The 14457-nt window shown below is 35.7% G+C and overlaps 2 protein-coding genes across 3 annotated transcripts; both read left to right on the forward strand.

Moving 5' to 3' along the window:
- Positions 1-84: 84 nt before the first annotated feature.
- rnpep (arginyl aminopeptidase (aminopeptidase B)) lies at positions 85-7394 on the forward strand. Of its 2 annotated transcripts, none has more exons than XM_039674011.2 (11): positions 85-593; positions 1331-1471; positions 2278-2429; positions 4232-4348; positions 4584-4819; positions 4897-5010; positions 5153-5265; positions 6220-6328; positions 6452-6676; positions 6762-6904; positions 7027-7394. In XM_039674011.2, the coding sequence occupies exons 1-11, from the start codon at positions 216-218 to the stop codon at positions 7177-7179; spliced, it is 1881 nt and encodes a 626-aa protein (XP_039529945.1). In that variant the 5' UTR covers positions 85-215; the 3' UTR covers positions 7180-7394. The 2 variants fall into 2 exon arrangements, with proteins under 2 accessions (XP_039529945.1, XP_039529944.1); XM_039674010.2 differs by lacking the exon at positions 1331-1471 and adding an exon at positions 1507-1647.
- A 1026-nt stretch (positions 7395-8420) lies between these two features.
- Positions 8421-14307, forward strand: cyb5r1 (cytochrome b5 reductase 1). Its single transcript, XM_039674067.2, has 9 exons — positions 8421-8557; positions 9012-9158; positions 9258-9330; positions 11814-11920; positions 12000-12129; positions 12220-12303; positions 12383-12468; positions 12633-12732; positions 13508-14307. Exons 1-9 carry the CDS (start codon positions 8543-8545, stop codon positions 13678-13680), a joined length of 915 nt encoding a protein of 304 aa, XP_039530001.1. The 5' UTR covers positions 8421-8542; the 3' UTR covers positions 13681-14307.
- Positions 14308-14457: the final 150 nt, after the last annotated feature.

Below are 14457 nucleotides of genomic sequence, written 5' to 3' on the forward strand. Positions count from 1 at the left end.
CAACACTGCGCTGCAATAACGCAGGCTGCGTGAATCCAGTTCACATGCTATACATCGTCTTCCGGCGAGTGGTTGTTTGACCCCTTTGGTTTCAGCACAGTCAGCCACAGACAGTTCACGAATCACTTGTCGTTTCTGAGCGAAGAACAGTTTGACCACCGTTTTGCTGTTGCCCGTCAGAACTATTGTTGTAGACTTGTGTCAGTAGTAGGACAATGGATAAAACATTTACGCTGTATTCAGACAAAGCCGAAGACGTCGCTACCTCCTCTAGTTTTCGCCAGTTTAAAATAGATCATTTTCATCTCGATCTTAAAGTGGATTTTGAAAAGAAAACCATATCAGGTACCGAAACATTACAACTGCAATGCATTCGGGATAGTCAGAGTGAGTTACAGCTAGATATTCATTCAACTCTGTCCTTGCATGAAATCACATTCAGTCGCAATGCAAGTGACTGGACCAGCACAGAATTTCTGATTCGTGAATTCACCAGTTATGGGACCACGCTCGTCGTGAGGTTTCCCACGACTTTCAACTCAGAAGACAAATTTCAGCTAACAATCAAATATACAGCTTCTGATGGACCAGGGGTAAGCAAGAAAAACTGTGCTTTTATAATAATTTTTTGTTCATCATTTCCATTTTGAAAGTTCAGGAAACTTGTCATGAGACCTAGAAGGAAGAATACTTTAGTTTCTCTTTCTGAATCTGTTCTTAATGCACACACCCTTTAGTCCTTCAGATGGTAAATTTCATTGATTTATTGTAAAAGCAAGCAAGCATATGGTGGTTTGTTTCCTCCAAGGAATAAGAAAAAAAGTAATTGCAACTTTTTATCTCACAATTTTGACTTCATAACTCTCAATTCAAAATGTATCTCACAATTCTGGGCAAAGTTAGAATTGCGAGTTATAAACTTGAAATTGCAAGGAAAATTTGTTGAGATTTTATTCATATATAAACTCTCAATTACAGTTTTAAATGGCGAGTTTCTCGCAATTATGAATTAAAAAAATCTCACGATTCTGAGAAAAATATATATATATATATATATATTTATAAACTCGGATTTGTGAGTTTATATATAATATCACAATTCTGACTTTTTCCCCCTTATTATTGTGAGATAAACTCCTAATTGCGAGTTAAAGTCTGGATTGATTGTGAGATACAAGTTCACAACTGCAAAAAAATTGTAAGAACTCAATTGCAATTGCAAAACTACTTGCAATTCTGAGAAATAAGTCAGAATTGTAAAATAAACAAAGTTATTATGTTAATTGTTTTTAATTTCTTGGTGGAAACAAGCTTCCATACTTCTCTGTAGATGTCATGGCTGGAACCAGTGCAGACGGCTGAGAAGACACTGCCATTCTTGTACACATCTGGGTTCCCTGTCCTGAACCGCAGCCTGTTTCCCGGCTTCCATACGCCCATGACAAAGAGCACTTACTCAGCTGTTGTGCAGGTAATGTTTCACCAAACCCATGTATCTTCTTTTAGGTGTGTTGGCTGGAACCAGAGCAGACTGCGGGAAAGCTCAAGCCTTATGTTTTCACTCAAGGCCAGGCTGTTCTCAACCGCTCTTTCTTCCCTTGCTTTGATACTCCAGCAGTCAAGAGCACCTACTCAGCAGCAGTTCAGGTGAGGCCATCGGACCAGTCGAATTTACAGGTAGAAAGAGAGTATGGGTATATAGACGTAAAGATGTAATTTGAGTCAATAAGGGAAAAATGGATTCCATTATTCCACTTGATTTTATTAATCAGGAATTGATTGGATTGAAAAAAATGGGCTTAGAAATTATTCGTTTTATTCATCAAGGATGCATTAAGTTGATGAAAAGTGACAGCAAAAACAATTATAGTGTTACAAAAGATTTCAATTTCAAATGCTGATCTTTTGAACTTTATTTTTCATCAAAGAATCCTGAAAAAAAAGTTTATGGTTTCCAAAATAATATTTTCAACAATAAGAGCGTCAAATCAGCATATTAGAATGATTTCTGAATGACTGGAGTAATGATACTGAAAATTCAGCTTTGCATAACAGAAATACATTTTAAATTATAGTAATATTTCACAATATTACTGTTTTAACTGTGTTCTTGATCAAATAAATGCAGCGTTGGTGAGTGACTTCTTTTAAAAAAGAGCACAAGGGTTTTCTCTAGCCTACATGAAAAGGCTCAGAGTTTATTTCTTATCATTGCCCTTTGTACTGTCTCATAAACATAGTAGTTTCTTACTTTGATTTCCTATCTTTTTTTATCAGGTGCCTGATGGCTTCACAGCAGTTATGAGCGCTAGTAAATGGGAGCAGAGGAAAGCAGACAGCGCTTTCCTGTTCACTATGGAGCATCCCATTCCCTCTTATCTGGTAGCACTGGCAGTAGGAGACCTGCAGTCTGCTGAGGTGGGACCCAGGTAAAAACATCCCAAATCCTTTACCACAAAGGGATCATATCACAAGGGATAAAGTTCTTATTGCTCTCCTGAGATAAGAGCTCATTTTGCTATTAAATACATACTGTAACTTTCTCCCCCCAAATCTTTTATTGAAACTAAACTGCAGTGGCTGAAAATGTTCATGGAAAACTGTTTATGGTGCAAAATTACTTTTATTAACATTATGGGTCTGTTTACACCTGGCCACTTCATGCGTTTTCTAAAAAGACCAGGTGTAAATGCCCTCCGAAACACATTCGGGATGGATTTGAAGGAGGAGGTCTGGGCCCCATTCCAGATGAAACTGGACAAGTGTAAATGCATCTGGTTGTTGAAACCACATATGTAAATTTTACTCCTCCAAAAAAATCCGAAAAAAATGTACGTCCGATAGCATGTTATTGGCTATATGTAATGTATAGTCAGATATGATGACGCTACTGCGACACCTCAGATGAGCAGCTGAGCGTCTATTCATCAAGCCAACGTGCCGAAAATTAGCACAAAAGTAAAGAAACGAAATGATCCAGTTCTGTTAACGCCCTCTCGTTGTCTTTGATTTTGAAATTAGCTGATGATCAAAAAAATGCAGCATTATCTGTTGTTTTCGGTGACGTGCACTTGAAGATTGGATTTATATCCGTTTTGCAAAAACAAATTTATGTGACCTTGTTTAAAAGGAATCGTTTTGATAAATCAGAGTTATCCGATCTGAGAAAACGCATGAAGTGGCCCGGTGTAAACAGCCCCTTTATGTAGACCAGGGGTCGGGAACCTTTTTACCAAGAAGAGACAAACAAACAAAACAAAATTGAGAAATTTTTCAAAAGAGCCAGAGTAAAGTTTACACTCGTGTATTAGAAATATTTGTGAATTTTTATTATATAATAACAACAGTAGTAATACACTGGTAGCAGTTCTGGTAATTATATATGTTACAACAACAACACTGTTTTTTTTTCACTCATTGACACCCAAGCTAAGGCTAATTCTAGCACACCGGACGAGAAGCTAGCGCCACATATTTAAAATTCGAACACTTTTTTTCTCTAGGAGTGTACACCGGTGACCGGCGGCACATTCAGTGTCTGTCCACGACGCCCAGCAACGGCTCAGGACCTTGTTCAAAATCCTGCCTCGCCACAGAGCGCCATTTACATAGTTTTACATAAAATTTACATTTATTTGTCTCAAACCATTGTGAATGTAGATACTGACTTCAACGTATGTACTTTTACATTCATTTTCAGAAATCAGCTGCTTAAATGAAAATTGCTGATGTTATCGGATTTTCAGATGATATTCGCAATTCATTCTGTTAACGGATGCTCTGAGGTAAAGTGTTCTGCAGACTTAGCAATGATTGTATTAATTGTACAGTACAATTATAACATAGAACAGACATTATCTGATTTCCATAATAGCAATATTGCTGGCCATACACTGAGAAAGTGCGCGTTCGGTGTGCGATACCTCTGCGCGTGCTTCTCGCCCGGTGTGCGACCCCCTTATGACACCACACAAATTGAGAAACAATCGGCATCCTAAACAAGTGATTAACAAGTGCTGCATGCATGGTGCATCTCAAACTGTCTCTTAATGTTTTACTTTTTGAGCGACTTTTTCAGTCAACATTTGAAATTTGGGAGAGCCATATAAAATCCTGAAAAGAGCCATAGGTTCCCGACCCCTGATGTAGACCCTATTATAAAGTAAACATTTAAATAGTAATAATTCTTATTGTTATGTTAAACATTTCTGATTTTTAACATCAATTTCAGGACGCGTGTTTGGACCGAGCCTTGTTTACTGCAGGCAGCCAAGCAAGAGTATGATAATGTGATCGAAGAGTTCCTGTCTGTGGGAGAGAAACTGTTTGGACCCTATGTTTGGGGAAGGTGGGAGACACTTTTTTTGAACCCCTTTCTAACAGAGTGGTGCAGGGATTTTTTTTTTTTTTTTTGTAGGCCAACCCGGAAGTTAGCAATCAGCCTGAAAAAATAGGATTTTTCCATTGGCCTTTAGATTAATCCAGAAAATAAGGTCTGTGACTAATAAAAGCTTATTATAATAAAAGCTTATATAAGCTAATATTATAATAGATGTGTGTCTTTATTTGTTGTACTTGTGTAGATATGATGTGCTTTTCATGCCTCCATCCTTCCCTTTCGGTGGGATGGAGAACCCCTGCCTGACCTTTGTCACGCCCTGTCTGCTGGCCGGCGATCGCTCTCTTGCTGATGTCATTGTACACGAGATCTGTCACAGCTGGTTTGGAAACCTCGTCACCAACGCCACCTGGGGTGATTTCTGGCTGAACGAGGGCTTCACGATGTATGCTCAACGCAGAGTTTGCAAGGAGCTGTATGGTATGCTTTACATTATTTGACCCCTTAAAGTATTTGACTTAAAGGGAGTTCATTAAAGGGTGCCATTTCTTTCGCAGGAGAGGCTTATACATGTCTGGAGGCGGCAACTGGTAAAGCTCTTCTACGTCAGCACATGGACAACACTGGAGAGGACCATCCTCTCAATAAACTGCGGGTTAAGATCGAACCAGGTACTGTAGGTCACCTCTAGTTTATTGTCTGTTTAATTTGATGATGTAAGCTGAATAAAGATGGCAGTGTCCTATTACTTGGTCATTATTTATCACAAATTGTGAAGAATAGGTTGTTTCTGCCTCTGTGTTTTTTTCTTAGGTGTTGATCCTGATGATACCTATAATGAAACGCCCTATGAGAAAGGCTTCTGCTTTGTTTCCTACCTGGCCCACCTCACAGGAGACCAGTCACGTTTTGACGCATTCCTCAAGGTAACTGGAACAGAACATTTTTTAATAATTAATAATATATATATATATATATATATATATATATATATATATATATATATATATATATATATATATATATATATATATTGTTTATACATGCTACTGTTTGAAAGTTTGGGGTCAGTAAGATTTTCAGTATGGTCATTATAAGTCTCTTATGCTCACCAAAGCCACATTTGTTTTGGAACAAAAAATAAATAAATTATTTTGAAATATTATTTATTTATTTATTAAATTATTGGAGAAAAATATAGGTTATAGATTAATTTAACAGAAATCAAATCCGAAGATCCTCCATATTTTTTTTTAAATATGATTTATTCCTCTTATGGCAAAGCTTAACTATTAGCAGACATTATTCCAGTCTTTAGTGAATTATTTTATTAATACTGTTAGTTTTGTTTTAATTAGCTTTTATTTATTTATTTAAGTTTTTATTTTAATTTTAGTAATTTTGTAGTTTGTAGTTAGTTTTTGTTCTTTTAAAACATTTCTACTTTTATTTCAGATTTAGTTTTATTATTATTAATCATGAACATTAATCATATTAATTGTTTTATTATAATTATAAATCATATGAAGTATCATTAATCATTTGATACTCAAGAAAAAAAAATTTATTTGGTGCTTATTAAAATTTTTGGACATTGTTGTGCTGCTTAATATTTTGTGTAAAAAAAGATTTTTTTTTCTGGGTTCTTTAATTAATAGAAATAAAAGTTCTAAAGAACTTTTAAATTGATTTTTTTAACACTGTTTTGTATGCATCCTTGCTAAATAAAAGTAGTAATCTCTAATCTCTCTTTTTTATCTTACTGACCTAAACTTTTGATTAGATGGATTTAGATTTAGATGGATTAGATTAGATTTGATGGCAGTATACATGAATGAATATGTGTAGATATGAGAAAACAGCAATTGTGTCTCTTCAAGGCTTACGTGGAAAAGTTCAAGTTCAGAAGTGTGTTGGCAGAGGATGCATTGGAGTTCTACCTGGAGTATTTCCCAGACCTGAAAGAGAAGAATGTCCACAAAATTGAGGGTGCAGAAAAAGGACTATTAGTAGCATGTCTTTGTTATGAAGTCACAAAGGATAGTCTAAATCTATACAGTTTGGGCTGATGGCCTTTTGTCTTCAGCTTTTTTGTTCTCATTGCTTTGTTAGGTCTGGATTTTGACAGCTGGCTCAATGTCCCTGGTTGGCCTCCATATGTCCCTGATCTCTCTGCTGGTCAGACACTGATGAAACCTGCAGAGCTGTTAGCTGAAATGTGGGTTAACCAAAACCTGGACTTAAAATCCATCAACAAAACTGATATAAAACCATGGAAGACCTACCAAACAGTCTACTTCTTGGACAAGATCATTGAGAAGTCACCCCTTCCAGATGGTGCAAATAACTCATTGTGTTTTTGGATGAATGTTTAAATACTTTAAGTAAATTGTTAAATAAATAAGTATTTCCATATTAACAGGTAACATAAAGAAGCTAGAGGAGTGCTACTTGCATATTACTGAGTCCAACAATTCTGAGCTGAAATTGCGATGGGCCCAGATTGTTGCAAAAAACCAACATAAACCAGGATTCCAACATATTCGCAATTTCCTCACAAGCCAGGTTAGAATCTTTACATTATTTAAAATGCATTCAGTTCTTCGGAATAATAAAATGATCAATTGTATTAATTGAGATCAATTTAGCTCATTTTTAAAGATAGATTTTTCATGTTTTGATTACAGGGGAAACAAAAGTACACACTACCTGTTTATCGGGCCCTTTGGAATGGATCAGAAGAGACGAAGGCTCTGGCAATGGAGATATTTTCACAGACATCAAATCAGCTTCACTTCAATGTCCGCAATTACGTAAAAAAGATAATAGCTTGTGCATAAATAAATATATAAGGGACACAAATGTATGTTAGGCCCCTGGTATCTTAAAAACTCAAAAGGACCCTGTTATCTTAAAATAACGGTGCTTTGAACATTAAAATAACAATCCGTATTAATTATTGAGGAAATTGCTTTCCCTTTTTTGAATTTGTGAGTTTTATACTGTATATACATCTGAATGAATGAATAAATAAAGTACCTTGCATTTCTGGAAATGTAATTCACTTTTTTTAAAATTGTATTACATTTGTATGAATCAATATATTACATTTCTATGCAAAAATAAATTGGAGGACATTTAATATTTTGCACTTTATTTTTAAACATTTAATTAACGTGATTTTCAGGACAAATGGAGATTGCAGGGGCCCGTTTCAGAAAGGAAGTTAAGTGAAAACTGAGTGTGTTGTTAACCCTACTCATACTGTGGGGTATAAAATAATACATATGCTCCTCTTAAATTTTATAAAGGCCATTGAATCCTGGGGAGGGACTGGCAAGAAACAGGACTTTTAATGCTTTGAAATTAACAATATACAATTGCATGAATTATTCTTGAATTGACCAAAGTGTGTAGAGGGAGAAGGTAATATTAAAAAATATGCCTTTTAAAAATGTATGTTAAAACCACAATAGTTTATGCAGTATTTATTGCAATTACATCAGCTTTTACTTTAAACTACAGAAGAATTAATAATCCCTTTAATTGAATTACTGTATTTAGATTACTTGTTAATTAATTACACCCAACACTGTATAACAGTAATTGAAATTTAAATTTAAACATTGACTCAACCAGCAACTATTTTCTACCAAGCTAAAACAGTTCTGCCGGAAAAAAATATGCAGGCCTCTCATGGTGACTCATGATATCTGTGCTCCATTGATAATGGCTTTTTATAGTTGTGGTGCACGTTGATAGAACTAACTCATTTCAGCTGTTCTGTAACCGAAACTCAGAGTTTCCCATCTCAGCGTAAGCTCAGAGTTCAAGTTTTAACTCAGTATTGATTGAAACTCCTCATTGAAACGGGCCCAGGACTTTTATTTATTTATTTATTTATTTTATTATATATTTTTTTAGGACTTTTATTTATTGTTTGATGTGTTTCTGTTCTACTGACGCCAGAGACTATTTGGAGACGCCTACCATAGACTTTAGATAGTGTTGCAATGTGGATAGGATTACGCACTATTACGCAGGACGGAATGAGTTGTTTAAAACGTTTTATTATGCGCAATAATTGCGCAGCGTTGTTTGCCTCAAACTCTGAGCTCTCCGCCTGCGTATTCATAGGTGTGTCGACGAATGTTTAGTTTGAAGGTTTATTCTGAATCTCCTTGTAGAAGTAGATAACTTGTCATGGGCTACGCGATGGTAAGTCACTCACAAAGCTTTGGAGAAGTACATTAAAGATGAATTGCAGTTATTTACTATCATTCAGAGGAAATACGTGCCATGCTACTGCTTTGGAATGCCACTAGTTTGTTTCGCACAACATTGCTACTTTATTTATCAACACACAGCATATTGACTAACGTTAGTCATGTCACAAAATTGAAGCTGTGTTATTCAGTCAATTGCATTTAACTTTCATTTTGGTCCAGTAGGAAACCGAATCAGCAGACAGTTCTTCTAGAAATGGGATACCAAAGCAGGAACGTCAGAGTTTATTATAGGAAAAACTGATGATTCATTGATGCATTTTAAACCGTTACACACTTCTGTTGTGTGTACTGTGAATCAACCAATGAATGCCGTTTTAGCTTATATATATATGTATATGTTATATTTTTAAAACATTGTTAATATGCGTCCATCTGTATTTCAGTCCACCACAGTAGCAGTGACCGTTGGAGTGGTACTGGTCTCAACAGCAGGTGTGCTGGGTTATTATTTCTTGAACAGGAAAAGGAAACCACAAATTACCCTGATTGATCCCTCTGAAAAATACAAATTGAGACTTGTAGACAAGGAGGTATTTGCCCTGTCTCTTTATTTCAATGGGATACAATTTATATCTGTGGTACTGAGAAGATGCTGTTTACAAAATAAAAAATGTACTCTCTTCATACAGATCATAAGTCATGATACCCGAAGGTTTCGGTTCGTCCTGCCTAGCCCAGAGCATGTTTTGGGATTACCAGTGGGTAAGTAGTCTTTATTAGGACTTTGGTGTTGACCGTGAGTAGGTGGTGGGTCAATTGTTTCTCTGCTGCTAATACAAAGGTTGCTGGGTTTGGTCTGAAGCATGCTGAGTACCACACCTGTCCTATCATGTATAGAATAGAATAGCCTTTATTGTCATTGCACTTTTTGGGGGTACAACGAAATTTAGGGTGCTCACCCGGCATACTTCAGTAACAAAGACAAGACATGGGTAAAAACAGACAGTTTCTCGTAAAAATAGAGACACGGTAATATAAAATGTGAGTATACATATACACACGTGAAAATATATGTATACACACACAAACACATACGTAAATACAAAATAAATAAATTAAATTGAATAAAATTGAAAGCTGTGTCTGTGAAATTTGACTGTGTCTGGCTGCTTTGGATAAGAAGTGTGTGTTAGAGTTTAAAAAGTAGCTTGTTTACACATGTCCAATTGCTTGTGAGTAATCACAGACAGTTCGACGATGTTTATACCTGGCTGTGCTAAATACTGGTGCAAATGGGGTACAAGTATTAGCTTGATCCAGTTAGAAACACAAACATTTCAGTGTCAGTTAGAAACACATTGCATTTCTTGTGAAAATTATGACTAATGTGTCGCAGATAACAGCTGCTTGCATATCAGTCAACCAATAGAGGATTTTTCACCTTTACTGGTTATGTGGTTTTCTTCAGTATTTCTGGTATCAATGCCCATGACACTTATTATGTGATGTATGCACATTCAGAGTCAATACTTTAATACAGGTACTTGACAAAATAGTTTTTTTTTTCTTTTTTGAAAGAAATTAAAACTTTTTATTCAGCAAGAGCGGTCAAAAAACACCCTTTATTTATTTCAATGAGATGAATGTACTATATTTTAGTTTGATAGTGATTTTTATTTAATATTTTGTATTTTCAGGGGATTTTATGATGCTAAATTGTATTTATGCTGTAGTTATGATCAATTTATTCACTTTTTTTTTTAGCTTTTTCTGAAAATTTTAAATTCCAACTTAAACTGATGTAAATCTTTGATGCTTTGGAGCACATACTTAAAGGTACACTATGTAGGACTTCCGTTTTTGTCAGACAGTGACCCCTAGAGTGGATGTGGAGTACTAGTACTGTTGTAAATAACGAGTGGAAATAAGGTGTGGCCCCTTTAAGAGCTGTGTGTGCCGGCTTAATTCTGTTTGATGCTCATTTTTAACTTCTTTTAAGTGAAACCCTGACCGAGTGAGACTCTTGTCCGGTTTTCTCACGCAGTCAGTTTCTCGTTTTCTTTTCCTGGACTCTTCCGAGCCTGTGGTCATGTGACAGTCGTAAAGCATTCTCCAGGTCACATGACCTGGCCAAAGACTGTCCTCCTTCTCCAAACTTACATAGGCGGCATTTCAAGAGGGCAGCCCTGCTCGGAGCATTGATAGTGTCAAGCGCTGTATATTGGCCTGAGTAATCATTTAAAATAACTCGTATGTGTCAATTCTTTTGGCTCTTTTTACATGGTGTGCCTTTAAGTTTGATCTCTTTTCAAAGACAACACTTGGAAAATTATTGCTGAAGTGTAAAAGGTTTTTAAAAGTGAACTTACGAAAAGGTACAGAATTTTGTGTTTAGTGTTATGATAAATGCACAAAAAAAAGCTTTCAGGAAGATTTTGTTGGCCGCAGTACCAAAAGTTTCCACTCGAAATTTGTCTTCCATTGACCTTGAGAAGCACAAGTGTGACAATTGTTTTCAGGACCATTTAACCTTTTCGAATCATGTCCATCAAAAATCAAGACTTAAATTTTTTACCCAAAAATGACCGAAACCAGAGGGTTAAATTGATTGAAAGGGACAGTAAGGTAAATACATTTATAATAATGTTACAAAAGATTTCTATCTCAAATAAATGCTGTTTCGAACTTTAACTTCATCAAAGAATCTGGAAAAAAAAAATGTGTATAATATGTGTATAATATTTTCAGCATTGATGATAATAAGAAATCAGCATATTAGAAAGATTTCTTAAGGATCATGTGGCACTGAAGACTGCGGTAAAATTGCTGAAAATTCCGCTTTGCATCACAGGAATAAATTACATATCAAAATATATTAAAATAGAAAATCGTCAGTTATTTTAAATTGGAAACGTTGTATTATGTGTTATACTGACTCTTTGCAGCCATAGTGAGCATAGTAAAAACAAGTACAATAGTAATAATTCATAAGAGTAATAGATCATAATCAAAATCAAAGTGTGTATGTGTATATTATATAATATAAAAAATATTACCTTTTGCACTTTAACATGCACACAAAACCAGAGACTCATTTGAGGCACGTTACCAGATGTAAACAGTAGTTTGTCTCCGTTTGTGACTACGGATGTTACCTGGTGTAAACAAGAACTTGATGAGCAGACTGGGGTGTGTATCGACTATTAATAGTAAAGCACTCTTTCTCCCTGTCGTTCTCTCTCAAGGCAAGCATGTTTATCTCTCTGCCAGGATTGATGGTAATTTAATTGTGCGTCCTTACACACCAGTGTCCAGTGATGATGACAAAGGATTCGTTGACCTAGTTGTGAAGGTTCTCTTGGTCTATATTTCTTGTATAAGCCTTTGGGGTTTTAAATATTTTTATAAAGCTGACATATTTTATTCTGCAGATTTATTTTAGGAATGTGCACCCAAAGTTCCCCGAAGGGGGAAAGATGTCCCAGTACCTGGAGAGTTTGAGAATCGGAGATGTGATTGACTTCAGAGGACCAGGAGGATTGCTGGAGTACAAGGGGGAAGGTTTGACAGCACACTTACTATCAATATTTGACCGAATTTAGATTAAGTATTTACACAGTCACACCTTACATCTACATCTCCACCCAACAGGTCAGTTCACTATACAGGCCGAGAAGAAGGCCCCTGCCGAGTCCAAGACTGTAAAAACGTTGGGTCTTATAGCTGGTGGAACAGGTACGGTGTCTTTCTCCTCGCTTTTAGTCATAATGAAGCCATATGATCACTAGAATAATTTGTCATCCTCCCTGTTTAGGCATTACACCAATGTTGCAGCTGATTCGTGACATCATCAAGAACCCAAATGACATGACTACATGCAGCCTGCTTTTTGCCAACCAGGTTGGTGTTCCATTAAAGTCATTTAATTAAAGGAAATTATCATTTTCATTTTAGGTGAACTATCCCTTTAAGAGTATGATGAAATGTTTTGTTCGTAACCATAAGCATGTTCAAAGAGATCAAACTGATAAACTGAATCCGTTTACTTCTCGTCTGCCTTCCAGACTGAAAAGGACATTTTGCTGAAGGATGAGCTGGAGGAGATTCAGGCAAGACATCCGGATCGCGTCAAACTCTGGTTCACGGTGGACAGAGCTCCTGAAGGTATAAGACTTTATACATAACCACAAGATGGTAAAGCTTGATTTGCACTACCTTTCAAAAGTATGGGTTCGGTACGTTTTTGTTTTTTTTTCTTCTATGTTTCTGAAAGAAGTGTCATGCTCACCAAAGCTGCATGCATTTATTTGATTAAAAATACAATAAAAACAGTAATATAGTGGAATCTTATTACAACAACGGTTTTCTATATTTAATCTGTTTTAAAATCTAATTAAAAAAAATCTTTAAAGTAATCTGCTTAAGAATTTTGTAGAAAATTGTCATACTTTTTTCAGAATTCTTTGACGAATAGAAAGTTCAAAAGCAATTATTTGAAATAGAATATTTTGTAACATTATAAATTTATTTACTGTCCCTTTTGGTCCATATATCGCATCCTTACTGAATATAAAAGTAAATCTCTTCTTAAATAAAAACATCTATACTGACTCCAAACTTTTGAATGGTAGTGTACAGTATGTGGGTAAATTACATGATTTAGTTTGATTAACCTATTTACAAATACATAAAAAATTCAATTTATACATAGAATGACTTGAATAAACTAGCTTCTATGATGTGTATTTTTTTCATTTCTCAATTAAAATTCGTTTTGATATTTCATTTGGGTCATAAAAATCAATTTTTCAAACCATATAACACCAACATGAACACAAAGAGTGCAATTTTTAAGCACATGGGACGTATATTAGACTCTTTTAACTTTATTCTTTATATGATCTTCCTTTGAAGTGTACCTGTCTTTACTTGTCTGCAGATTGGGAGTACAGTCAGGGCTTCATCAATGCTGAGATGATTCAGGAGCACCTGCCTCCACCCAGTGATGACTCAATGATCCTCATGTGCGGTCCACCTCCCATGATCCAGTTTGCCTGTAATCCTAACCTGGACAAACTGGGCTACCGGCAGAGCCAACGCTTTGTCTATTAGACACTAGTTCTCTGTGTTCAGGGCCCAGACCACTAATTACTCCAAAGACGCAGATACTTGAGTTGTGCAATATTGTGTTTAAGCAAATATGGTATTACAAATCTGATCTTATATAGCAAATTGCCCTTTTTATGGACAGTATATAATGCATATTACATATTTAAATGCTAGCCTGTCCATAGGTAATTGGTTCTTCATATTAAAAGCCTTTAATTACGTAACATGCATGATACAATGATGAGCTGCTGTGTCCTCGGGCTTTATATTAACCTGTGTGGTTTGATGTGCTCTAAAGCTCACGATAAAATGCTGATACTACAAAAAATCCCCAATCTAATGCACTTGAAAAGGCACCAGTGTGTTAAGACACCTGCTTGCTAAATTTATTGCTGAATATTATATTCATGTGCCTATGTGACTTGACTGCCAGTGGCATTCATATGTTGTATGTGTACATTGTGATGAGATGCATTTGCTGTCACTGGAGTATTTTTGTATGCATGCTGGACTCCATATGTTTATCTGTTATGTTCACTGTTTGAATTTAAAAAGCAATGCTATTGTTTTATACAAAATGCACTAAAGGCAAGCAACTTAGAAATACTTATTAAAGTGTTTTCACTGGCATCTTCTGTTACTTTTCCTCAGCATAACATGTCCAGACCAAATCTGAGGATTTTTGTTTATGTTTTGGTTGTGGGATGCTCACTTTTTCATTGAAAGAGATTATAAAGACCGATGAGGATTGGGGATTATAGGAGATTGGCAGCGAAGGCT

This window comes from Pimephales promelas, chromosome 21, assembly GCF_988280905.1.
Source record: "Pimephales promelas chromosome 21, fPimPro1.hap1.1, whole genome shotgun sequence".
In the NCBI taxonomy this organism is placed as follows: domain Eukaryota; kingdom Metazoa; phylum Chordata; class Actinopteri; order Cypriniformes; family Leuciscidae; genus Pimephales; species Pimephales promelas.